At 40.9% G+C, this 26787-nt stretch overlaps 1 protein-coding gene across 13 annotated transcripts in view; it reads right to left on the bottom strand.

Annotated features, from left to right (window-relative positions):
• TENM2 (teneurin transmembrane protein 2) overlaps positions 1-26787 on the bottom strand; it is a 1431609-nt gene that overhangs the window by 158020 nt on the left and 1246802 nt on the right. For all 13 annotated transcript variants that reach the window (XM_074960653.1, XM_074960654.1, XM_074960659.1 and 10 more), the window contains 2 exons: positions 15828-15950; positions 1982-2187 (listed from right to left, as the gene is read on the bottom strand). In XM_074960653.1, the coding sequence (XP_074816754.1) occupies positions 1982-2187; positions 15828-15950 (329 nt within the window). The remainder of the gene's footprint in view (positions 1-1981; positions 2188-15827; positions 15951-26787) is intronic.

Raw genomic sequence — 26787 nt, 5'->3', positions numbered from 1 at the left:
ACATGCAAATCTGATCACTGACCCCTACTATTTGTTTTCTGTCTGCTGGGCTTTACTTCCTGGCAATCTAGCAGACCTGCTGATTGTTTTGCAGGCTTCCTGCTTCTGTAAGATTTAAGAATTTCTTGTTATTTGTAGAGTGGCTGCATTGGGGGGAAGGGAGCACATTTCAGTAGAGGCCACCACAGAGGGGAATGGTGGTTAGACAACCACAGGGCCATTTGCTCTTGGATTATGTAGATGTGGTGGTCGTAATCTCTTGAATATAGTAGTGCGCATCGTTCCTGGCCCCTAGTCTTATGGCTGTGGAACGACTGCAGAACTAGCCCATAAATCAGAATCTTCAGACTCCAGTGTAGTTTCCCATAGAAAATTCATTTATTCACTCTTTGTGCTGTGTGTGTGTGTGGTGGTGGTGGTGGGGGTTTGCAACTAAAATCATGTAATGTAACCATATACAAATCTGTGTAACTCCACTCTGCTTTGGCAAATGAAAAAATGTAACTCAGAAATTCTTTGCCAATTGGGGCTAAGTGTCTAGGAATGTCAAATGGGGGCATTCCCAAGAGGGATTTTTAGATTTCTGCACTTGCTCTCCAGAACTCAAATGTCAAGTTAATCTTTCTAAATTTAAGGAAAAAGTCTTTGTACTAAGAGCTAATTTTCAAGGCTGCACATGAGTGAAAGAATCCCTTCCTGAAATTGGTAGTCATCTGTGCTTTTGCTCATTCCCTGAAGAATGGGGGTTTCTTTTTTTCTTGGCATGCATCGCTACAAAACATATTATTGCTCATGAGGAGTCTGAGCCAAACCTCATCAAAGTAAATGGGAATCTTTCCATTGACTTTAATGGGCTTTGGATCTGGCCAAAATTTTCCAGCTATTTGAATCAAATCTCAGCGGTGACTATATGCCCTCCTACAGCAATGAATTCCAAATTCTCACTACACATCTTCTGAAGAAATAGTTGCTTATATTTTTTTCTAAATTTGTTAGCCATTATTTTTATTGAGTGCCCATTGCTCTGTATTATGGGGTCAGCATAAAAATGAGGGACTGATGAGTTTTCACTACAGTTGTTTGTAAGAAATGCAAGACAAGCACCAGACTTAACTCCATACCTGAAAGGGAAAATGCAAATCTGCATACATAGCTTAGTGACCTAGTGATGGAAGAGGCCTGCGTAGAGTCATTGGGAAAAGGGGATTAAAATTAACCCAACACTGACAAAAATAACCATGAAAACCCACATCTGAACAACATGTGCTAGTGGTGGTGGAATAGAAAACTTCCAGTTATCCAAACTCTGCCAACTGATTTTCTTCAGCAAGTCAAAGCAGCAAGTCCCTTATGAAGACCCTGTCTGGGCCTGAATATCTTCTCACATACACTAGGTCAGCATCTATATAACCTCCCAGACTACTCCTGATTTATACCAGCACATGAGGGGAGAATCAGGCTTGTGACGGTCTCTTCTTTTTAGAGCATTCCAATCACCTACGGTATGTTACTCTGAGATAGTGGGCCTGATTCTAATCTCCCACCATCTATTCACTAGTGTAATTTCAACGACCTCCGTGGATTTTATTTCTGATTTACAGCACAACAGCGCAGATTTATGCTCTGAATTTCCATCACTAGTATTTTAAGCTGACAATGGCAAACTGCAGATGTTAATTTTTAAAAAGGGTGACATTATAAAGATTGCAGGAAAACAACCTTTATTTATTCCAAGTTAAAAGAAAAATTGTCACTCCTGTAAATAATCTATTGTTAGAGGATGCCAATCTGTAACAAAGCCATTGTTGCAAACAAGCAACTCCAGGGCTCTGAGTAAATCAGAGCCATGAGGCACTGGGGAAGAACCAATGATCCTCAGCTTCAAAAGCACAAACCCTTACCACCTAAAACTAATTGCCATTAGATCATCAGTACTTTTATCTTTTGGCTTTTAAATCCATTAAGCATAGTCATACAGTACCTGGGCATGTGATGGTGGAAGTCCTCTTCTTATATAAACACCAAAAAGAGCATCCTTTCCTAAGGAGATATTGAACTTCACGAACTGCGGCTGGCTGATATGGATTTGAGACCGCCAGAATACTCCAGGTGGTACTTCCTGGGTAACTCTGCGTCCGACCTCTGCTTCCCCGCTATCTATGCTGCTGTTTCTAGTGGCCCAAGGTCCTAGAAGACAGGAACAAGTATTAGCCAGGTGAGATTTTTTTCTAGAAATACAGGCATTTCTGGTAATGCCATTTATGATGAACCACTGTGGCAATTTTAAACCCTTTAAAACAAAGCTTAACATTTTAAAGATCGGTTTCTCCCTTCATTTACATTTGTGCAACTCCATTGCTTTCTCTGACCCTTAGATTTTAAATAAGCTATAAATTCCTCCCCTTAGAGCATCTGAAACTTGCATACAGCTTTTCCCCCACCACTTTTAATTCTGTGATTTCTCTTTACTGATCAAGTATAATAAGAGCAGAGAGCCAGCTAAGCACATATAAATCTCTTTGTGCTCTTTTCAGCCACATCCTTAATGTGACCAAGATATAAAAATAACCAGGAAATAATTATAAAGGGGTAATTTCAATGTAAACTCACTGATTGCAGACTTCATTAGTCAGATTTCATACATTAAACAGGTCCATTAAGCCCCTCTCCATAAACTAACAATAATCACGTATAAAAGGAAACACATTAATAATGAGATAGAAAAAAGAGTTTGATAACCTTTGAAAGGCCCATATAGCTTGGGATCTGGCTACATGAAAATCCATTTCTTTCCCCCGTGCACAAATTTATTGGCTGCAGCCGGTTGAATTCCACTTGCTGATAATCCCTAGATATGCATTATTGAAAACAAGAGGCAAGACCTTTCCAGTAGACCACCTCTGGCTCTCTATCCATGAAACGGTTAGCCTTCAGAACATAGTGAAAGCTCATCCATTCAGCAAAGCCTTATGTGGTTGGGTCTGGCATTATGTTTAGTTGTCCTACACTTCAGACATTTCTGTTGGGCAAATGGTCAATAGGGGAAGAGAGAGGAGAGTAGCAATGCCCCCAATTTCCAGCATACATTGATATTTGCTTTAGTGTATGATGTGCCCAGATGCCATGGTAATGAGTGCCAAGTTATTAAAATAAATTAAATAAAGGTCAGAAAACCACAGAGAAGATCTATTATGCTCATGAACATCTAAATCTACTTCTTGGTGGCTTTAATTACAACTAGGTATTGGGTGGTAGTGATACATGAAATTCAAGGAAACACATACTACTTATATCCATCATGAGCTTAGCTCTTTTGCCCATATTTCTACCACAGTACAATGTTATTCTTAGAAGATACCATATCTGGAAAGGATCCCTGAATACCAGTGAATCAGTTTCCAGCACTTTATGGACATTTTTGCCAATGCCAGCCTCTGGAGACAGTGCTTTCAGGAAGGACATAACAGCATAGCATGGACCTGCATGTAAACCCAGCAGGTAAGTACCAAACACCTGCTCTGTCTTTATTGTTTTAACTGTAATAGCTACTTCAGCATGATTTCAATTTTAAATTCCAAATTACCGAGGCTCCTGGTACTTACGCTTGCATGTAATGAAAAACCTCTTAGAGATGTTATATGGGCAATGTCTTTAAACAGTAAAAAGAATGCTTTGAGTAAGAACTGTTAATCTTTAAACTGTAGTTTTTAATAGTCCATGTCTTTTTGAATGTTCGAGGTTAACAGGTCTTCAGTAATATTAGGGCACTAGAGAAAAAGCAGGGGAAACTGCAAGAGTGCATGGACTGCAAATGGAGTAAAAGGAATTAACATGATGTCCAGTAAAGTGCCCGTGTTTCTGTCCCAGAGTGACATGTTATCCTGATGAGACATCTTATGCCCATTGTGACAGGCCTTTTGGTGTCAGCTGGTCTTCTATAACAGCAACTTCTATCAGGCTTGACAAACATACCACACCTAGTACACAGCTTTTATAGTATTTATGTAAAGAGGGTAGAGTGAGGCACCTAACACAAACTTACGTTATACTGATTCTCAAAATCATTATGAAGTGTGTGTCTGGATGATATTTCAGAAGTTGTGTATATGTACTTACAACATATTTTAAAATTGATGTCCCAGGCAGGGTTGACAAACAGGTTTTGCCAGACAAAGCGACATGGATTCATCTGTCCGCTTTGCCTCATATGTAGATTAAGCATTGTAAGTCAACACAGTGGAAGCCTGGTTTTGCATATGGAGTCAACAGGAAGCTATGAAGGCAACTTGGAGCCAGCATACTAGGAAGGGAATCATGGGTACCATACCGACTTTGAGGACAAGAACAATGAATTTTGGGAAATATAAGGAGAAGCAAAAACACATTTTGTTATCCATTTACTGAGGAAACACCTTGAAGAACGATGCGTGTGGGGGGGGGCGCGGGGGCGGGGGGGGGGGGGGAAGAGTGTTCATGAGCGCTTGGATCCTGGTTTGACTGAAAACCAGCTATCTCTGCCAAAAGACTGAACCCTTGGAGGGAAAAATTCTTTATTTTATAGGAAAGGTAACCACTTATAAGCATTCACCCAGGTTTGCATTTTATGTTGCTGTTTTATATATAGCCATTTCTGTTTCCATTATCGTTACTCACTTAAATCTTTGCCTTTAATAATAAACTTATGACTATTTTAACTATAGGTATATCTCAATGCAGTGAAGTTATCTTGTAGCTAAACCTCAGCTGAATCAAACAAACTGGTGTGTGCACTGTTCCTTTGGGGACAGCTTACCTGGTAATTTCTATGAGTGTACAGTAGTTAAGGGCTGGACACTGCAAGGGAGTGCTCCAGGGACTTGGGGGTTGGTGTGTCCTACCATTAGACTGCACAGAGAGGAAGAAGTCTGTGGGGACCTGAAAGGCAGGGCTAGTGTTGCCAGAGGCTGTTGGTTTCAGAGAGCTGAGCAACAGAAGGCACAGACAAACCTGTTTCACAATCCCAGGTATCTCTGGGAAGTGTCACACCCATTGAGAAAGGTTATGAGTCAGAATACTACTAACTTTGTAGATCTATAGTTTTTCATCAGGGGATCTCAAAGAGCCTTACTCACATTAATGAACTAAACCTCACAACACTGCAGTTCAAGCAGTATCACCTTCATCTTGCATATAAGGAAATGTGGTACAGAGAAACTAAATAACTTGTGTAATATCACCCAGAATCAGTGGCAGAGATGGGAAGTGAACCCAGGAATCCTGGCTTCCAATCATCTGCTTCAAGAACTAGTCCACCCTTCTGCTTTAAGTAACAATGACAAAATGTGGACAAATTCCAAGTTTTAAAAATTGTCTCTTCTGCAAATAATCTGTTGCATTCAGAGTGAAGATATTTATATGCCTATCAACCACATCTACTGCTCAAATACCCTCAAATAACCCAGTGACCCACCATGCAGAAGCTTGTTTGTGAAACTTCCAAATGTGTCACAGCGTAGAAGTAGTTCTGCTTTGTGGCCAGTGCTGCAGGAAGTACTAGAGAAGTAGTATTTTTAACATGGCAGGAGCCATGAGGAATGAAGATAGAGAGAGACCCACAAATGAGTCCACGTGCCTTCCAAGTGTCCTAACTCATTACACAAAGTGCCAAATCACTTAATTATTTGCTTTGTGCTTTTTTCAAGCTGAATTTCTTCATGAATATATAAGAGACTGATCCAAAGCCACTGGACATTTTTACTGACTTCAATATGCTTTGGATCAGGACCTAAAAGAGTCCTGTAATTTACAATGTAGCTTGTTTGAAAGCTATACATTGTACTATGGATGCTGGGTCTGGAACCCAGACCAGCCTCTGACGATCAGAGATTCCAGTGTGCTGAAATCCACTTCAGAATTTTGACACTTTTTCCCATCATTGGTGCCCCCATTTGCATCAGATAGACTATTTATTAGGCAATTGTAACTTCCCCTGTGAAGTCAATACTTAGGAAATGATAGTTTCAGGTAGTTCATTACATGCCCTAAGATTATAACTGCTGGTTTTTAAAAGCAATATTTTACTAATCAATTTTCCAGTCAGATGCTATACCTCTATGGAAGAATGCTCATATAAATTTAGAGATATTGTACATTTCCATAACAAGTATCTAATATTTGAACCAGTTAAACAAGAAGGATGATAAAAAATGACACTGATCCACAAAAGGCATTATCTGATAATCAGTTCTGAAAATGTTACTATATTTCACATGTAAAACTCAAAAATGGGAAACAATAAAATTATACCGCAAAACAAGCTATAAAAAATGAAGTCTTATTAGAATAGTTTTAAAACTTAATACAAGTTAGAATGCTTTTTGCATAAATCTGCTTTAGAGATTACTCTGCATCACATATTTTTATCTACAGAAAATAAAACTGAATTCTGTATATTGCCTAAGCCATTATATCTCATTCCCATTCATTTTGTAACCAGTGCTATTAGCTCATAGTTCATTTGAACTGCAAGAAGACCAGTCTCTCCTGCAGATTACTGCTGCATAGTCTATTAAAGCAACTTATACACTACACCACAAATGATAGAAAATAATTATGGTTTTGAGCTATCAATGGCTTCTGCTAATAACCCTTGCTTCCCAATCTGCTGAGTCTACATTCCCTTAAATTGTAACTTTACAAGTACATTTAATTACTACCACTAATAAAGGACATACCTCCCACTGAGGCTCCAGTTTTAAGACTTTTGGTTGAATTTAGCCCTGACCTTTTCAATTTTTCTTCAGGAAACTGTGCTTTGTGTTTCCAGGTGTGGGTGGTTCATTTTCAAAGTTCACTAGCACCGGGGTGAAAGTCAGATAAATTACTTACTGGTACAGGGGCCCAACTCTGGGCTTCCAGAAGGGGCGGGGCTTTGGGCAGAAGGGGAGGGGCTGGGGTCAGCCTCCCCCAGCCAGCCATTCCATGCTGCCCAGCCCGTGCCTCCCGGGGCTCTGGCCACGGTGGCCAGGAGCCCTGGGCCCTTTTAAATTGCCAGGCCCTGGGGAGCTGCCCCTTTTGCTCCCTCCCCACCCCCCGCTAAACCACCGTCGGCGGCCTTGGGGGGTGGGAAAGGGGCAGCGACATTAAAGCGCTGCTCTGGCAGCGCTTTAATGTGGGCTGTGTACGGGCCGGTACCAGTGGCCACTTCTTACCAGTACGCTGTACCAGCCCACTTGACTAGCAGCCAAACACAGCAGGTTAGGTGAACTGAGGCAAAATTTTCAGCCATCAAGGGGAAAGGAGCTTTGGCCATAGGAGCTTTGGCCTTAATGCTCTAGATATGTCCCCTACTGGCAAACTACTTTATTAATGGTTTGCAGTCTTGTTGTAGCTGTATTGGTACAAGGATATGACAGAGACAAGGTGGGTGAGGTGATAACTTCTCTTGGACCAACTTCTGTTGGTGAAAGAGTCAAGTCTTGAAGCTCCAAACCTGAAGAAGAGCTCCGTGGAGCCTGAAAGTTTGTCTCTTCTACCAAAAGAGCCTGGCCCTATAAAAGATATTACTTCACCCACCTTGTCTACTTTATTAATGTCATTCATAAAAAATAAAGTTCTTTCCCTCAAAATTTCATTAAAATAAAATGATCTTCTTTTTCCTAATTAGACTTCCAGTGGTTAAAATCTGCTTAATCTGGTTTAATCTGCTTAAAAAGTTAGTGCAGATTCTGCTGATTAGGCAAAAATACAATTTACCTGTGGACCTGTGTGTTCTGAGGTGCTAACATTGACATTTCTCAGACCACAGTGGCCTTTCACTAGGTGTTGTTGGGAGAAGTTGAAGGGAAGGTTTCCTAGTACGACCCCATTGTCACTCTTCGTTTTTCCTTACCACATGAGGTGACCCAATGTCTAGTTGTAGACAGAGCTGCCGCTGTAGCTCATCGGCTCCTTCTAAGCACTGGTCAGGAGGAAGGGGACTCAATATACTCTTTTAGTTGTGCTCCCCACTTGTCTTCACTGCGGCTGGGAACATGCCTACCAGTCCGGGTGGACAGACGCATGCTAGCTCAGCTCAAGTGAGTGTGCTAAAAATAACACTGTAGATGTTGCTAGCACAGGCTAATACAGGCTAATACAAGCCCACCTTACCCCTTAGGTCAGAGCTCAAGCTGTTATTTTTAGCATGCCAGCTTGCTCACAGCTGCAGTGTATACATACCCTGAGTGGCCTAAACTCAGATCCCTGTGTAATGCTTTTCCCAGCATGCAAAATGTATCCCCATGTCCAGTTTTAAAGATCTAATCAATACTGTTACACATGACATGTTGTAGTTTTGTCGCCTCTAAGCCCTGGCCTCTACAAACTTATGTCAGTATAACTACGTCTCTCGGGAGTGTAGAAAATCCATACCCCTAAGCGACGCAGTTATACCGACCTAACTCCCAGTATAGACAGCGCTATATTGATGAGATGGCTTCTCCCATTGACACAGTGGATTAGCGTCTTCACTGCAACGCTGTAAGTGTAGATAAGTCTTGCATTTGCAAATTTAACAAGCTTTCCCACAAAGGTTTAAGTAATCAAAGCTTTTAAATCTCTGGAGATTATATGTTATTGATTCATGTTTCCCCTAAAATAACTACAACAGGTGCAAGTAAATGATAAATACCTGCACCTACATATCTATGCAAACATGGGTTATTTGTAGAAAAGCAGCACATTCCTTTCATTACGACTGATGCAAATAGATATTAATTTCATAAAGGTGAAGTATCTGCAATATGGCTTTTTTACTTTCAGTGCCAAATTAATTAGTGTGGGTAAGGCACAGCACTAGGAGTGAAGAGAGCTGGGTTCTATTTCTGGCTTTGCCCACAGCCTTCCTGTGTGATCCCAGTCAAGTTGTTTAAATTCTTGAAGCCTATCTGCAAAATGTGGACAGAAATACTGGCCTACCTCACAGGGATGCTGGGAGGCTTACTTCACTAGTTTTTGAAAAGTGCTTTAAGATCCCCAAATGGAGGCATTAGAGAAATATAAGCCAGTAATGTTATAATTATTATACCTGAGAGTGGAACTGAGCTCCTAGTGCTTTGCCCCTCTGTCTCTTTCTCCCCAGATTAGAAACATCATTAAAAATAAATCTGGTCCCAACATGATACAACAGGGAACTCTGAAGGGGCAACGGCAATCTAACCATTGAGCCTCTTAGTGGCTGGCTGGCTGAGGCTTCATCAGGTTTTCCTTATTTTTAGGACTAAAAGTACTGTACTCTGCCCCCCCTGCAACTTTTATATTCACAGTAACACATTTTGCACTAATGGCCCCACTTAAAAGCTCTGTCTCTTCCACAGCCTCTAGAGAATTTCTAAGTAAACTTTATAACTTTTTCATAGTGCAGTTCCTTTCGGTCTTCTTCACCTCCTAATGTAGTGAGAGTGCATCCCTCCCTCTGACTCACTCTCGCCTTCTCTCTATTTTTAGACTCTTCTCTATCTCGATGGACCACTGCAGATCATATTCAAAGACCATCAACTGCATTTAAGTAAAGTTCTGGATGTTACATAAACTGAGAGGAAACCGAGAAGTAAGGACAACCTGACGAACTCTTGCCACTGTGAACAAATAAATCCTGGTGTGAATTAACAATGCTCTGAGTGGCTGTCTCGAAGCTTGCTTGTTTATCTCATAATCTGTCATGGTTATTTAAACATTTTTACTGTGATTTTCCTTTTTCATAAACCTTTATAAAAGAGAGTTTTAAATGCATATTCCTTCTTCTAATCCACGGGAGCTATTCCAATCTCTCAGTCAAACATGTATTTAAGTACCTGTATATATAAGCTTGTTAGCCACCAAATAACACTTATTCATTTTGAAAGGTGTATTATTTACCCAGTTAAATTACTATTTTGCTACGTGCATTTTTTAAAGTCTGCTCTAGTGCTTACTGGAGATGCCAATTTGACAGTTCCGAAAGCCTCTGTTTATCCAAAGAACACAACAACACAGCAGTGGCAGAGCAAGCTTCTCCACATCATTCCATCAATGCGCCCTCACCCTTGAACTGGGGGAACCACTTCAAGTTGGTAGTTCACACCACTTGTCAATTCAATCCTTTGTATCTCTAAGAATGAAATCAGGTTAATGTCAATTAATGTCAGCTATATATAATGTCCTATGCTTAAATAGGAAATAACTATGAGGCTGTAGGGTAGTAATTGTTGACTTCATTAATGGAGACCCTGTAAATTCTTGGTTTTGTACTAATTGGGAAACACGTATCACTAATTTGGCAGCCCAACAGTTCCAGAGGATCCATAATGATCTGCCTTGTTAACCTGTGGCTATGGATCTGCATTAAATACCAGTCATTAAATACCATTTTTGACACAACACACAGTCAGCCTGTGGAACTCTTTGCCAGAGGATGTTGTGAAGGCCAAGACTATAACAGGGTTCAAAAAAGAACTAGATAAGTTCATGGAGGATAGGCCCATCAATGGCTATCCTAGTTTGCCAGAAGCTGGAAATGGGTGACAGGGAATGCATTACTTGATGATGACCTGGGGCACCTGGCATTGGCCACTGTTGGAAGACAGGATATTGGGCTAGACGGACCTTTGGTCTGACCCAGTATGGCTGCTCTTATGTTCTTACCACTATTGTTGGTGAGAGAGCCTTCTCCTTTGCAACTTCTTCAGTTTGGAACAGTCTTCTTGTATATCTCTCCATCTCTTACCAAATTTCAGCTGCAAACACATATTTCCTTCCTATCCTTATCATTTAGTTTCCCTATTCCATTCCTGTTTGTTGTTATTTAAATGTGTGTGTTTGCTTTATTTAGCACTGCAATGTTTTGGGGGTACAGTTTGTGAGAATGACACTGCCCGAGTTAAAGATACATTGCACTGAGGGTTTTGCTGAAAGGCATGAATGTAAGAGTGAGGCTGGTTTGAGTACCATCTTCATCCTAAAACATAGCTGGCCTTTTGTCCATCAAATGGCTGGGCCCTCTGGCTCTTTTGAAAGGAGAAAAAGATAGTTTTAATTTTATTTAGAAAGATATATTTCTGTACAAGCCTTTTCAATGGAAATATTAGTGCAGTGCAACTTTATCAGGGTAGCATCTTCCATACAAACCGTACCCCGAAGAGTTTCCTAATATTAAATGAAACACTGTCTCAAAATCCATCTGGAAATTCTATATTTTTCAAACGAAATAAAATAAATTTACTTTAGGAAATATGGGTTTAGCCTGGAGAGGCTGATATGACACAACCCGAACTCCAGTGACAGGAAGGAAGCTCCTGTAATAACGAGTCTTGTTTTGTGAAGTGAAGAGGAGGCAACGTTTCCAGGCTCAGTATTACCTGTAGTTTTGCAACCTATAGGCAGCTGTACTGCAAAAGGAACTGGGTCACATCTCCTAATTCCACACATGGAGGGAACCCTTGTGTGTGATCTGCCTCTGCTTAGGTAGATGAGTGAGACAGCCACCTCTGCAGCAGGCACCGTATATCCTTGGACCTCCATGAGTCTGGGGAGCTGCACGGAGGGTGGGACATGGCTTGGTCAGATTCCTGGGGATGGCAAGAGTCTAGAGCCACACTCTCAAGGTGCCAAGAGTAGGGACAGGGCCCCCAGGACTGACTGATCCATGGAGTTTGTTGGTTAACCACCCATGCCTATATCATCATGGGGGAAGGGAACTGAGATCATGGACTAGTTCGGAAAGGAACTCTGGAAGGAGAATCTCTGCCCAGGGCTGCTCCGAAGGGTTTGACTGTGGCAAAGCACAATTTGGCCTTAAGAGTTTAGGTAGTATAGGCACCCCACTAACCCCCTGCTTCATTTAAAAATCTAAACACAACTCTAAGCTCTGGTGGATATAGTATGTTAAGACTCATCCTTTTCAGAACTATTAGCAAACCATTTCACTGCAGATGTAATTAAGATTTATGAGTTCAGCATGTTTAATCAAGAAAAAATACACATTATGCTGTGAGTAATTTTTGCAGCACCACATGCATCTTTCATTCCGGTTGGTATAACACAGGTAACCAAGATAGACTTTAATTATACAAACTACTGCTGCAGCCACTAACAAAATAACATAAAACAAAATACCTCCTATACATTCTGTTGTCTCTTATTTTAATCAAATGCTTTGTTTCCACTAAGACATCAAATCATACAGGTTACATTGCCTTCCCAATCCACCTCCAAAGATGGAACACAGCATGTGAGCATTTATGAAGACCAGGTTCGCAATCCTGTATGGCATTCAAATTACAGCATTTTTGCTTGCTTGCATTTTAATTTGCTCCTACAGTATATTTACCCAGTAGCCTCCTAATAACATTAACCTGCATAGCAAAACATGGTGTATCTTGACTAAAACATTATCAAAGTAAATGATTAAATACAGTATAATTTAGGGAAAATGGAGGTGGTTACTTAATTTATTGCCCTTATATGTTGATTGTCTGTTTGAATGAGCCTATCTTTGTCTACCATGACTATTAGACTGTAAAATCTCTGGGGCAGAGATTGTCTCTTATTATGTGTTTGTACGGTGCCGAGTACAATGGAATATTATGACATAATGCAATCAATAATAATTACATTTAGAATGATAAGTCAAGGCAGTGTGTCATTTATCAGTAAATTTTAGTAACATAAAACAGAAAATATTGTGGTAACACTAGGGAAGATGTATTATGAGGTCATAAAAGAATGAAAGGTTTTCTAAATCTCAGACAAAGGAGTTTGTTTACATAAAACATCACCTGTTTAGAGAGGGATGATTAAGGTTGATTTTCACACAGTATATTCTGTCAGTTAAGAAGGACATGGCTGGTCCCCATTTTATGGAGATGTGTGTCTAGCATCCAAAGTATTTTTAAAACTGAAGACACATTGTGGCACAGACTCAGAGAATCCAGAAATGGAAAGGCTCTAATTGGTCATTTAATCTATTGCTCTGCCATGGCAGGCTTATTCCCTAATGTACAGTGATTATTGTTTGCCCGGTCTAAGTTTTAATAGTCCCAAGCTTCCACCAATTTCCTTATGAGACAGTTCTACAGGGTTAATAGACCTCAGTGTCAGGAAGCTTTTCCTGATATTCAGCCAATATTTCCCCTATATTAGTTTCACCCCATTATTCCAGTTCTTTTTACTCTGCTAAATGATATCTGTCCATCATCAGTTTTTTTACTCCCTTGAAATATTTGTAGACTGTTTTTGTATACAAAAACACTACAGGGCAGATCCTCAGCTTCTGCAAACAGATGCTTGCCATTCACAGCAGGATTCCTGGCAAAGGGCATTCACTGTGGAGTGGGTGCAGTTTACTGATTCTTTAAGCATGTGCATCCATGGCTTGTACTTGCTGCTGATTGCAGGATATGGCTTGAGGACAAGACCTGTAACCCACACACTACACTTCTACCTGGCAATATGGTAGGCAGGCAAATGAGTTAGATAGTCAGATCACCCAGTGCTCACTTCAGTATTATGGAGAGAACCTGCATTGCTACCTGCATGAAGGAATAAAGTTTCCCTTTGCCCTCCTCCTCAAATCCCCCAGTTTTCAAATGAGCGTTGGGACTCTAAGGCAACAGTAAGCATGCCCTGTTTTCATTTAGCTATAGCATGTTCAGACATCACCAGCCTCCACTGAGCTACAGTGTATAAATATAAAGAATTATGATTTTATTATCAAAAGGCTAGTTCCTGCTCTCAGTTATGCCAGTGTACACTAGTGAAATCATTTATGTTCCTCTGGATTTACACTGGTGAAACTCAGAGCAGAATTTATCCCAGGGATAAGAGACAGGCAGATCAGTCAGAAATATCTGCTTGTTCCTCCCCTCCCTGCAACTTCTCCCCCCCTCCAACTGCCACAAGTGGCACTGCCTTTAAATGGCCTGCCCGCTGTGATGACACAGCTTGCATGTAAGTGGCTGTTTTCATACGAAGGGTTAAAGGTTTCTTTGGAAGACCAATGTTTTAAAAAGACTGGCTTCATCCTGAGCCATGTCAATTATAAAAGGTCACTCTGCACAGCCAGGAAGGGCAGACCTGAAATGGCTGTTATGTGAAAAGCTGCCAGAGGCTTTCCTAAAAAGTGCTGGACTAGCAATATTAACTTTAAATTATATAAATGAAGGGAGCGGGGAGAAAACCGCTCACACCCTCTCTGCTATCAGGGTCTGCTTTTCTGTCATTCATTACATTCAGACATTCTGCCATTCATTATATTTAATGGTGGAAGGATACTTACCTAAATGTGTTGTTTTTCAAAGGTTTTATTAACATTTAAGTCACTTTAGTAAAACGTGTAAAAGCAACAAGATCTTCATGTTTCTATTTAGTAACATAGGGGCTCTCACTCCTGTATACACTGGACAAAATGTAACAGTGATATAATATGATAATTCTGCATCGTACTTAGGGTCTAATTTTTAGAAGTGCTTAGCACTATAACTTCAGATTAACTGCAGGAGCTGAAGGTGCTCAGCAACTCTGAAAGCCCATACACCTTCATCTGAAGAACTAAAAGTGTTTTGCCACCATTAATAAGTCCATCTTCACAATACCCTTGTGAGGTAAATATTAATACCTCTGTTTAACATATGGGGAAACCGAGGCACAAAGGCATGCCTAAGGATTCACCACAGGAATATGGCACAGTTGAGAATTGGACTCAGCTCTCCTGCTTTCCAGTCCCAGGCATTAACCTCAGATCCAGCTTTTCTATACTTCCTACTCTATTACTCTTTGAGCACTGGGCACCCCCATTGCAATATCATTCACCTCAGAAGTGATCAGTGATAGTGTACATTCCAACACATAACTACAGGTCAGAGGAGCCACACAGTTCTGTTCTGTATCCAAAATACTTCCACTGACTAATATTGCAGCTTTGCACAAGTCATTCCTCCTTTCAGTGTCTCAGTTTGCTCATTTGACCTTCTTGCTTCACAGGGCAATCTGAGAGTGAACTGTGAAATGCTTTGAAACAATGATCAGTGTTGATTATTACTAATAACATCACTATAATAATCAATAAAAAGAGAGGTATAAAAATAGAGCAAAAGGAAGTTTTGCACTCAGTCATACAGAAAAAGACGTATGTTTTTCGTTTCTGAACAAAGGTTGTTACAAGCCAGTACATGAAATATGCTCTCTTGAATTTGTTACTCTCTTAACTATACAATGTGCTGTTCTCATGCTGCATTCTTCCTCATTGCCTGCTACTCCACTCCCACTTATCATCATCCATTGTCTCTATTTTCTCCCTGGAATAATATGGAGCATGACTGCTTCAATAATCTCCTCTACTGCCCTTTACTAATACTAACAGGAAGCTTATTCACTAGGGAGTCAAATTCTGCTGTCCTTACTCAGGCAGCATTCCCAGTAACTTCAATAAGAGCTTTGCCTAAATCAGGACAAGATTGTAAAATGTGGTCCCAGCAGGGGCCAAAGCTCTCTCCACTTTCCTTGCAGACAGTACAGTGCATTTCTTTTCTTGATGCTGTGTCTAGCCTTTTCTTTTTCCTGGGACGTTTGGTAGTATTCTCTTTATTTAGTATCTTGGAGTCCAGGGTCTAAAGATTTTTGTGAATTACTACAGGTAGAGAAGGCATTTGGATGGTTATACCCAGGCAAAGAGCCAGGTCAGTATAGGATTACTGCAGCAGAATGTAGAGGTCATAAATAAATATTTTTGCATACCTCTTCCTGAAGTACATTTATTACAAACAGCACCGTGAGAAAAGTTTGGCTTGAGTTTCCAAGACCATAGACTGCAAAAGATGCAGCTGTAACCTCACCTTTGCCTCCAGATGGCATTGTTGCTACATCATCAGTCCCTGGCAATCCAGTTCTTATCCCATTGTTAAAGGTGTGTCCGTCTGCTGGCTGTAACTGCCAGTTTAGTCCGAGCAGATGCATTGCTGCAGGAGAGACAAAGTAATGAAAAATAACTATACAATACATAAATTAAAAAGTCAATGGGAGGGGCAGCAGCCATTTTCAATTAAACCACTTCAAGAAGATGTTGTAAAAACAGCTTGTTCCAGGGTCAAATTAACGTGTTAAAAAAAAGCAGCAGGCTCACATTGACTTGGTTTATATTTGTTCATTTACCATGGACAGTAAATAACAAAACACGATGGGAAAACATATCATCCATCTCTGGACAAACAAAAACATACAGACAAGCAATTTGAGACACTGGGAGCAAGCTCTTTGTTTCTCAATATTCCCCAAATTATACAAATTTCTTAAAAGAGTAAGTTAAAAAGAGATGGCATTTTTTAATATGAAGTGTGATACTTCCTGAAGTATAAACTTATATTAGATCTAAAATACACTAAAGCACAATTGATCCCAAACAGAATTTCCTCACTGGATTATTTAGTGTTTATTTTCATATATTTAAACTGACGCCAGCAGCTTTTATTTTGATTTTGCTCTTGACTGTGTTATCAGATTACACACTTGAAAATACTTTTTTGTTCCTCTATTAAATGTTGGTCTTGTCTGTTTGGCAAGGACTTGGGGTGCATCCTTCAGGTGCTGCACTAGACATTTATATACACGTCTTCCCCTTGCATAAATGTAAGTTACTTGCATAAATTTCCATACTTTCATCATATAAGAGCCCTGTGGCTCATTTTGTTTCCTGCTGTGTTTGAAGTGCCAACAAAGCGAATTTTATTTATTTGTCTGTCCACGATCATCACTGATGCCACTCAAAAGAACGTACACAGCATCAAGGAGAACGCTTTCTGCTAGCTATGGCACAGCAGCAGGAGGGGCTCACCATTATTTTGCGGGCCACACACCACACTTTAGTTATGGTCCCTTTAATAGCTCAGTTCTGCCACATCAGGTTTCAGTGACAATGCACCAAATTACAAGCATCCACCACAGAATTAAAATGGTCACAAACAGATAGACAGTGTCCAATAAAACACATCTCCAGCACTTGAGAGCCAGCATAACAATATGCTCACAGATTTGACATAGGGATGGGTAAGACAAAAAAATTATCACAGGAAAGGTAATTAGTAATGCATAGAAAATGGTTCATGCAGTTATCTCTGAATGTAGAGTATCAATATAGGCATGACTGCTCCAAATTAAGATTAAAAATAAAAACTTTGAACAACACATGCCCCCATACAGAAGGATAAAAGAACCCAATGGTCCCAACTGGGTGCTATGGAATGGAGCTGCAGGCTCTGCAGCATGCTTTTCACTGCTTCTCAACCTCTTGGAAACCCCTCTGAAAGTGCTCTGCAGGGTTTGGTCTCCACAGTGTTCAGAGAAGCAGGCCAGAGGCAGGGGAGCAGCTGCTCTCCATGGCACCATCTTTCCACTAAGCACATGGGCCAGACTGGTGCCAGCTAATAATGACCAAGTGATCATTAATTTATGTGGGCTCCCCCCTTCTGAGCTGTGAGCATGAAAGCTACACTGCTGGTTTCAGAGGACCTGGAGAAGGCCTGGCAGAAATGAGGAAGTACAGGACTTTTGTACGGATGGTCCTTGCCTCTGATAGTGATGTGCAGGTTTCAGGGCTCAACACACTTTTACTGGTCTGGATGGATCAATCCACACAAAGAATGAGTGAGACTTCAATGAATTTAAGAGCCTGTAGTGGGAATAACCTAGATAGGGGACCATCAGACTCATAGTATCTATGCTGAAGTAACACTCAGAAAGCTGTTTCTGTTCAAAATTGTACCTAATTTTCTCTTGCAATTGTTACCTTAAATATAGGTCATTTACTTTAAGAGATGAAAGTCTATTGCTACAAGTAAGAATCATTATTTTTTTACGAGAAAGAGATAAGGAAAACATAACTAGTGGTTAGTCTTTCCAAGAGTAGTATATTTGCTAATTTATAACTACCAGGTAAATTCAAACAAGGAATTAAAAAAGATCTTATTAACGTGGTGTTAAGACAAACCCTGATCCATCTGCTTCCAAGTGTGCCACGATTTCATTAATAAACTCTGCTGCTCTGTGCTTTAATCATAGATGCATATTAGGAAGGAGCAATTATAAATCACTCCTAACAGGGCTGGGATTTGATGTCTACCATAGGCCCCTATAGAGACAACAGGGAGAAGATGACAATCTTCTGCATGTCCCATCTATCTAGCACTTACATCCATGATGAACCTCCACTAAGAAAAGTAAGCCCGTTTGTAAACAGGAGACATGTTCATCTTCTGCTAAGAATACTGTATGGGAATTTGGTTGTATTATGTGTCTGGGAGAAAAGCTACACTTTGGTATTGTATATTGCAGCTGTGAGAAGCAGCTGAGTAGTGACAGAAAGAAGCCGTCTATTCTCTCAAGCTTCAAAAGACCCTGAGATGGTAAATTTATATGATTAACCTTTTGTATTGTTAATCAGACAAGAATGCCTGCAGCAAAGGAATACATTTGTAATTAGAAAAAGTGGGATATATTCAGAAGTTGTGCACACTTACACCAGCAGTGAAATTTGGCCCAATGAGTGCCTATACTTCTCCTGTGGTCTACTTTGGTTCTTTAAAAACTACATCTGAGAAAACTGATGCTGGGGCTTAATCTTCCTCACCACTGACATGCTGTTACTTTTTGCCACAGTCCAGGTGGAGCTACCCCTTGTGGATGCTCACCAGTCAGCTGTGTTGGACCTAGGGTGACCAGGTGTCCAAGTTCCAAGACTGGAACTACTGGACTCTGGCAGCTCCGGTCAACACCACCGACCACGCTGCGCCCCGGAAGCAGCCAGCAGGTCCGGCTCCTCGGCCTGGGGGGACTGGCCAATGGGAATTGGGGGGGGCGGTGCCTGCAGGTAAGAGCAGCATGTGGAGCCTCCTGCCCCCGCCACCTACTAGCGCTGGACTTGCTGTTGGCCGCTTCTGGGGTGCGCGTAACGCGGTGTCAGGACAGGCAGGCAGTCTGTGTTAGCCTCCATACACCGTTGACCGGGAGCCATGTGAGGTAAGCCCGTGCCCCAACTCCCTGCCCCAGCCCTGAGCCGCCCCAAACCTGGAGCCCCCTCCTGCACCTCAAACCCCTCAAATTCCCAGCCCCACCCTAGAGACCGCACCCCCAGCCAGAGCCCTCATCCCCTCCCGCAACCCAAGCCTCTGCTCCAGCCCAGTGAAAGTGAGTGAGGGTGGGGGACAGCAAGCCACTGAGGGAGGGGGAATGTAGTGAGCGAGGGGCGGGGCCTCGGATGTTCGGTTTTGTGTGATTAGAAAGTTGGCAATCTTAGGTGGACCCCTTTGGACATGGGGAGGCTCCAACCACAGCCTCTAGCTCTGGCCTCTTGGGCACACTTCCCAGGCACAGACTCTCCGTCTAGTACTACTTCCAGGGAGTGGGACCCCATGATCACCTAGGACAAGTGCTGATCTCCCAACACAGCCCAGTCACTTAAGCACACTTTCCCCAGAGCTCCACTCTCGGTTACAGTTTAGCCCTTCAGGGACACATGTCAGTTGAAGCAAGTGAGACACAGTCTTTGCAGAGGAATTTCTAAACCAACCACACTTTACTTTTAGATACCACAAGAGATATACAGTTCTATGGAAAAACAAAACCTTCATGCAAATCCCTGCCTCAGTTTCCTCACTCCTCTTGTGCATCCTTTGGGATTTGGTCAGTGTCTTTTCAGGGTCCTAGATGCTCTATCCTGGACCTTACTATTCGGCTAAGCTTTCTCTTCCAGTTATAGACTCTCTTCATGTTCATGCACCAAGCTGCCTTTAGCTTGTTCAAGTCTGGCAGTCAGAAGGTTCCTCAGCTCAGAGTGCATGTACCATTGTGTTCTCCTGAATCTTACAGAGGCTGTGTTTTTAAAAACCTGTTCTAATACCTTGTTTCTTCTTTTCTGCTGGGTATTTTCCACTGCTCCAACCACACCGCCTGCAGACAATCTGGTTAGAACTAGTTGCCTTTAGACTGCACTCACGCCATTGTTCTAGGGTGCCTAATGGAAGACTATTCAGGGTAAGGACTCTTTGTTGCTGCTGTCACAGCTCCCTAGCTCAGATCTGGGAGACATCAGCCCTGTCTGCAAATGGCTGGTTCATCATACACTGAGGAATTCAATAATACAGCAATTTCATAAAATCAACCAGAATTCTTAAGTTTTACATAGGCAAATTTATCAGATCATTATACTTGCCAACAGTGGTCAAGCATAACTGCATCCCAAGGTGGGGTAACTTTTTAAAAATTCCAGGTCAAATTCTGCTCTGAGCTGCGTCAGTTTAAATCTAGCTAATGTTAGTTAGTTCTATGACATTATTCCAGATTCACTCCAGTGTGACTGAGAGCAGAAGCTGGTCCATCAAATTTATATCAACAAAAGAATTACAGAATAAATACCATAGACCCATTGTCCACTGTGGGTTATTCTCATGTAGGAGAGCAGAAATACTGTGAGCGTCACTTCTGACCTTGTACCAATTTAACATTGACTTTAGTGAAATTACTCCTGACACCAGCATGAGTTCAAAATAAGGCCTATTGAGTTTTCCTGTTACAAAAACCATACTGCCAAGGACTTCCCTGAATGCCACTGCTCTAGGGAAGGAAAAGACTTCTAATAAGCCATATAGTGGCATATAATTCTGGAGTACATACGCTAAGGGAAATTTCTCTATTTTGAACTTTTACCTGATCTGCATATTGTCTCAACTCATGGAAGCACTCATATGAACCGAAGGAAGTTTTGTATTTTTGTCCTAACAAACAAACATCCTGATAGCTACAAAAAACATGATAACCGAATCCAGGCACAATGATTTTGTAAAAAACTGAATTTAAATATAAATTCAATTCCTATTAAATGACAATAATTACTAAGCTTAGAAACATGATTCTTAACTGCAGATATTCTTGTTTAACCACAGCAACATAAACCTATGTATGTCACAAACTGGTCTTTGTTGAACTCACATTGCTCATTAGTGGCCAGTTGCTGGAGGGCTAGAAGACACAGTGGGTTAGTGTTTTAGCATTTTCTCTCTGGAGAAACAGGTTCAAGTCTGACACAAGTCACAAATGAAATGAGTGTGGTAGGCCTAGTCCCAAGGGATTACTTGCCCACATTAAAAAATGGATGTACAATTCATCACAATTGTCAATCTCTCCTTGAGAGAGGCCCAAGACTGGAATAGCAAGGGTTCATAAGGTCAAGAGAGAGAGAGGCAATGAAGGAACTGTATGGAAAAAATCTGCACAAGTGCCTGACACCATTATGCTTGAGTCTAGCCAGGGCTTCCGTTCATTTAAAGAGAGATGAGCATTAAGGTGCTCAAATACTACAATGATGCTTGCCTTCTAAACACCTGAATGGATGGATAGATTCCACCCCCCAAAATTTAAAATAAAATAAATGGCCAACATGAATGCTCATGAAAAAGCTAACAAAAAAGAAAGCAGGAACAAGACTGGTAACAGTGATGCACAGCTAACAGACTCTGAGCAAAAGCCCAGAGAGGCGTTAGGTTCAGTAAGGCAGTGGCAGCTCTGGAAGCAGATACTGTGTCCTTTGTGTACAGGGCACTGCAGCCTTGTGGGGCATGACTAAACATTTTCTCACACACAATGGGTGGCAACGGAATAAACCCGACAAAAGCCAATCAATAAGTATTAGAAGTTATATGGAGAGTGACATTGTCTTTGGCTTGTGTACACATGGCAGTCAGCCCTCAGCTGTGTTTACAGAGAGGGCAATGAGGAGCAGAGGATTTTTTAAGGATCAGCAGTGTCAATATGTAACTGGAGGAAGAGCAGAATATTTGACTTCTCTTGTTAAATGACGGAGGCGGCAACTGTCTCCAAGTCAGATGTTGAACGGAGAGGCCATGATTCTTAGTTACACTAAGGTCTCTTTATACCCCTTTGGCAATGTAAATGAAACTCAGCCTAAGGAAGTTTGGAATCTATGATCCAAATTCTTCTCCCTCATTTACATCAGTGTAACCCACTTAAAACAAAGGGATTGCTCCAGTATAACCAAATGGAAAAATTAGTACTCTGTCATTAAAATATATCTCTCTCTATATATTTACCTAACACATGGCAAACATTTCTAGGATAAGCAATAGGTGTGTTCTTTTCTTTCTTTTTTTTTTTTTTTTGTAATGAGAGGATACTGCATATCCCCTGCACTACAATGCCAGATAAAATATCTCTCTGTTCTTCTTTCAGATTCTTGGGGTAAGATTCCCTGTTATTCTTCATAGAGTATCACAATAAAATAGTTTGTTAACAGAGAATTAGGTTTCATCAGGGTCTTTTCAAGATATCACAGACTAATGGGCACTATTTACAGCTAAATAACAGTAATAATAGGGAACAGGTTCAGGAGCACTGCATGTGTGTTTGTGTCCCTTTTTGCACTTATTTGTGTCACACAAACAGAGGGAAAAACTATTCTGCTAGGTGTGATGCCTGACATGAATAAGATAAAGCTGTCAGGTCTGTCATTATGGTTTTGTCGGGGCACCCAGTGAATCTAGCCTGGCCCCCAAACCCAGGCCACTTTCGTTTATAATGTCTGCTCTCCTTGCAGCTTTCACCTGCCCCAGTGCCTTGCAGCAAAAACACACTCTTCAGTTCCATTCACCAGTCTGGATGCCTTCTCTAGAGTCTTAACCCCTAGATGTGCTCTGAGGCATCAAAACACTCCCCTGCTCATTCACCAGTCCTGATGCCTTGACAAATGCTTGAACAGACCCTTCCCAGCAAATCCATAGGTCCTAATACTACAGATCATTTTCCAGAGGCAGTTAGGTTCTTGGATGTCCTTGTGTCTCAGCATTAGGACATTTTTACAGGCTGGGAATGCAGTATACCAGACCCCACTTATTGCAAGTTCCTCAATCCAGTGCTGAAATTTGTTCTCACTCACGTATAAACACTTACTCTATGTGTTTAATAGAAGAGTAGGGTCAATTCTGGTTGTGGGAGAAGTGAATAAGTATTTTTTAAAAAAAACAATCTGCTAGCGGACTTCATCGACACAACTAACACAGTTTACACTTTCTTAAGAGATACATTTTAGACACAGCAATCAAATCATTTTATTAGGCATATTCTTTTACTTGAGAAATGCCAATTGTTTAGGGAAGCTATGCAATCAGGCTGCAGGGTTAGGTGATTAAGAACTCTACCAAACTTGCTCATGTGAAACATCTGAATGGCACTTTCACAGCATCAGAGAAGTCAGAGACTGGAACAGACCTATTATGTCACCTAGTCCTTCATGTGCCAGTGCAGGATTGTTCCTTACATGTCAGTTTAAAGTATGATTTCCTAAATCTATCATTTGATCTAGATTTAATATGACCATTGTAATATGTAAATAAGATAACTGCTTATTAACTATACTTGTTTTCACAACTAATAGATGATTCTCTTTTTCACAGTTGTTAAACCTCAATAATATGCTTCTCATAAGACTGGTAAGTTATTTAACATGTACTAACTGCTTTAATACATTTAAATTAAACATACATTTGGTGTTTTTATTTGAAGCATTATCAGCACATGCAACCTTTTTGTATTTTTTGTATTGTATCATGCATCATGCGTCATTGGCCAAGTCATTTAACCGCCTAGAGCCATATTCAGTTCCTATTTGAAAGTCGTGTAAAACTGGAGAACTCCACTGAATACAGAGATGTTACCGCAATGCTACAGGGAGTAAAATCAGGGGATGTCTCAACATCCTTATTAGCGGAATGAGGTTCAGAATACTACTTACCTATGTTTTTATTCTGTACTATCACCATGGTACTGTAGCTAAACATCTTACAAGTTACACAGTTTTTTATCTATAATCTTTCCAGAGAGAGAGCGAGCGCTCGCGAGAAAGAGGGAGACCATATTTATTTACTACACAAGAATGTTGTGAGAAATGTTTCATGAAATATGGAAACCCACACCTATTTAGGGCTAAATTACCTCTGGGCCATATGAATGGCGCAAGGGGGACACAAGGGTGCCAGAAGTCACCCACTGTCCTCCCAGTACAGGGGCTGGCTCACAAATACAGTTACCAATGAGTGTCACGTCTTCATTCCCTGGGGCACAAGTCAGGGGCATAAGAAAGGTGGGGCCAGAGCTTTGTCCCTACTTCTACAATCTTCTCTATGGTGTAGCTTATTGTTTTCAGAGAGAAGAGCATAGTGCTCCCCTCCCGTAGGGAGGAAATGCCAGGCACGCTCCTTCCGCATGCCAGAGAGATACAGGACAGATTGTGTTTTTCTGCTTTTCTGAGACATGATGCTAGGGAAGGTTGGTTCCTCACCACGTAGGGCAGTATTTCCCTGGTGCTATCTGGCTCTTTACATGTTAATTCATATTTGGATTCTTAACTGTTTGGGACAGGGCTCTTATTTTATAACCCCTCTGCAGAGTGCCTAGTATGCTGCTATTATACAGATAATAAACGGGTGCTGTGAAAGAGTGAAATATTATAATCAGCAGCGGGAGGAAAAGGGTTCTTCTGCTGAGAATTATTAATTATTTTCTTTTGGATACATTTATTACTGCAGGAAAAAAAGAAGATGGAAGCAAGGCAATAAGGTATTTGATTTTTGATGTGCTTATATGTAAGAGTGGAAAACAACACAAAATATAAAAACAAAACACTTTTTTCAAACCAACTCAGTGATTTCTCTCCTCCTGAACTGCAACAAACTGAATGGAATGAATTTTCAAAGTAGTGCTCGAAAGATACGCCCACAAATCCCATTAGCAGTAATGGGATTTGTGCGCCTATCTCCCATGCAATGCTTTGAAAATTTACCCCTCTATGTCCAACTTCAGTCTTTCTACTTCAAAAATACTTGAAAAGCTTACACACACTTGGAATTACATTATGGAGAAAAAAAATGATCTGAAGACCTGGCTTCAAATTCCCGGGAGCCCCACAAGAAAGCAGAGTAAAAGATAGCTTGGAACAATAGTCACAATCTGTATCATTATTAGTTCTCTGCCTGCTATTCTGACTGCAATGAGACTGAATTTCCATTTTATACTCTTTGTCTGCTCCCCTTTCAATCCTCCTCACAGAAATGTTTTGATTTTGTGCCACTTTCCAAATGCAATTTTTGTCACAAGAAGGATAACAGCATTGCATGCTGCATTCAGGATCTGAAATCTTGTGACAAAAACCGTACAAGAGGAACAGAATGCGGCACACCATTCATCCATTCTCATGACAGGCCCTAGATTGTATAGAGTGCAGAAAATTGGCACAAGATTAATCAGTTCTTGAGACTGTATAAAATGAACTCACTCTTTTGGCAATCTTAAGATTCAAGATTGCAGTCTTTTGTGTTCCTCTGAATGCTGGAACTGGGTGACTATAAATAATAATATTTGTATTTATCATACATAGCACCTTTCATGCTGGAAGGTTGAAATGCAACTGCTTCTGGGGTGGAACAAGAGTAGGGTAAGGGGACACTTGACAAACACACTAGAAAACCTTACTCTTAGAAGACATACCATGAGATCTTTTGTGTTCAACCAGAACAGACGGAACCTCAATTTTAAGGTCGCATTTAAAAAAAAAATCTCACACAACCGAGTGCATGGAACTCAACTAATTTCCATTTCACATCAAAAGGAGGAAGGACTGAATTGATCTTACCAGAACTTGAAATTGTGATTCTAGGAAGTATAGGAATTTCAAACCTTATTTTTAGACCACTAAATTACCCCCTCTCGGAATCAGATTTTCCTTACACTACATTTTGTATAATATTTTGCTTTAAAACTGAATGTAACTAAAGTGTGCATAATGTCAAAATTTTATTAGAGATTTCCTGAATTTAAACCCTGTATCTGTATACCTATCTCCCCACACTTGTGCCAGATTCAAATTTCAAATGTAGCATCCATTCTACAAATCCTAGACTCTAACTGCTCCAAGCTTTGGGGATTCAAAGGCCAGATCCAAATTTTGCAGCTTGGGTCCACTTCTGATTTTTATACAAATGAAATATTTCTCCTCCACCTTTATTCCTTTGTATACAGTCTCCAAAAATAGATTTGGACTACGAAATATGATTTCTTTTAAAGGAAAAAATGTCATTACAGAACACTGTGCCCACATATCTATTCAGGGGACACCATCGCAGGGCCTAATAACATCAGCCACACTATCAGAGGCTCGTTCACCTGCACATCCACCAATGTGATATATGCCATCATGTGCCAGCAATGCCCCTCTGCCATGTACATTGGTCAAACTGGACAGTCTCTACGTAAAAGAATAAATGGACACAAATCAGATGTGAAGAATTATAACATTCATAAACCAGTTGGAGAACACTTCAATCTCTCTGGTCACGCGATTACAGACATGAAAGTTGCTATATTACAACAAAAGAACTTCAAATCCAGACTCCAGCGAGAAACTGTTGAATTGGAATTCATTTGCAAATTTGAAACAATTAACTTAGGCTTGAATAGAGACTGGGAGTGGCTAAGTCATTATGCAAGGTAACCTATTTCCCCTTGTTTTTTCCTACCCGCCCCCCCCAGACGTTCTTGTTAAACCCTGGATTTGTGCTGGAAATGGCCCACCTTGATTATCATACACATTGTAAGGAGAGTGGTCACTTTAGATAAGCTATTACCAGCAGGAGAGTGGGTTTGTGTGTGGGGGGGGGGGGGAGGGGGTTTGGGGTGAGAAAACCTGGATTTGTGCTGGAAATGGCCCAACTTGATTATCATACACATTGTAAGGAGAGT

The sequence above is a fragment of the Natator depressus genome, chromosome 8, assembly GCF_965152275.1.
Source record: "Natator depressus isolate rNatDep1 chromosome 8, rNatDep2.hap1, whole genome shotgun sequence".
NCBI lineage: Eukaryota > Metazoa > Chordata > Testudines > Cheloniidae > Natator > Natator depressus.
This window is presented reverse-complemented; position numbering and strand designations above follow the sequence as displayed.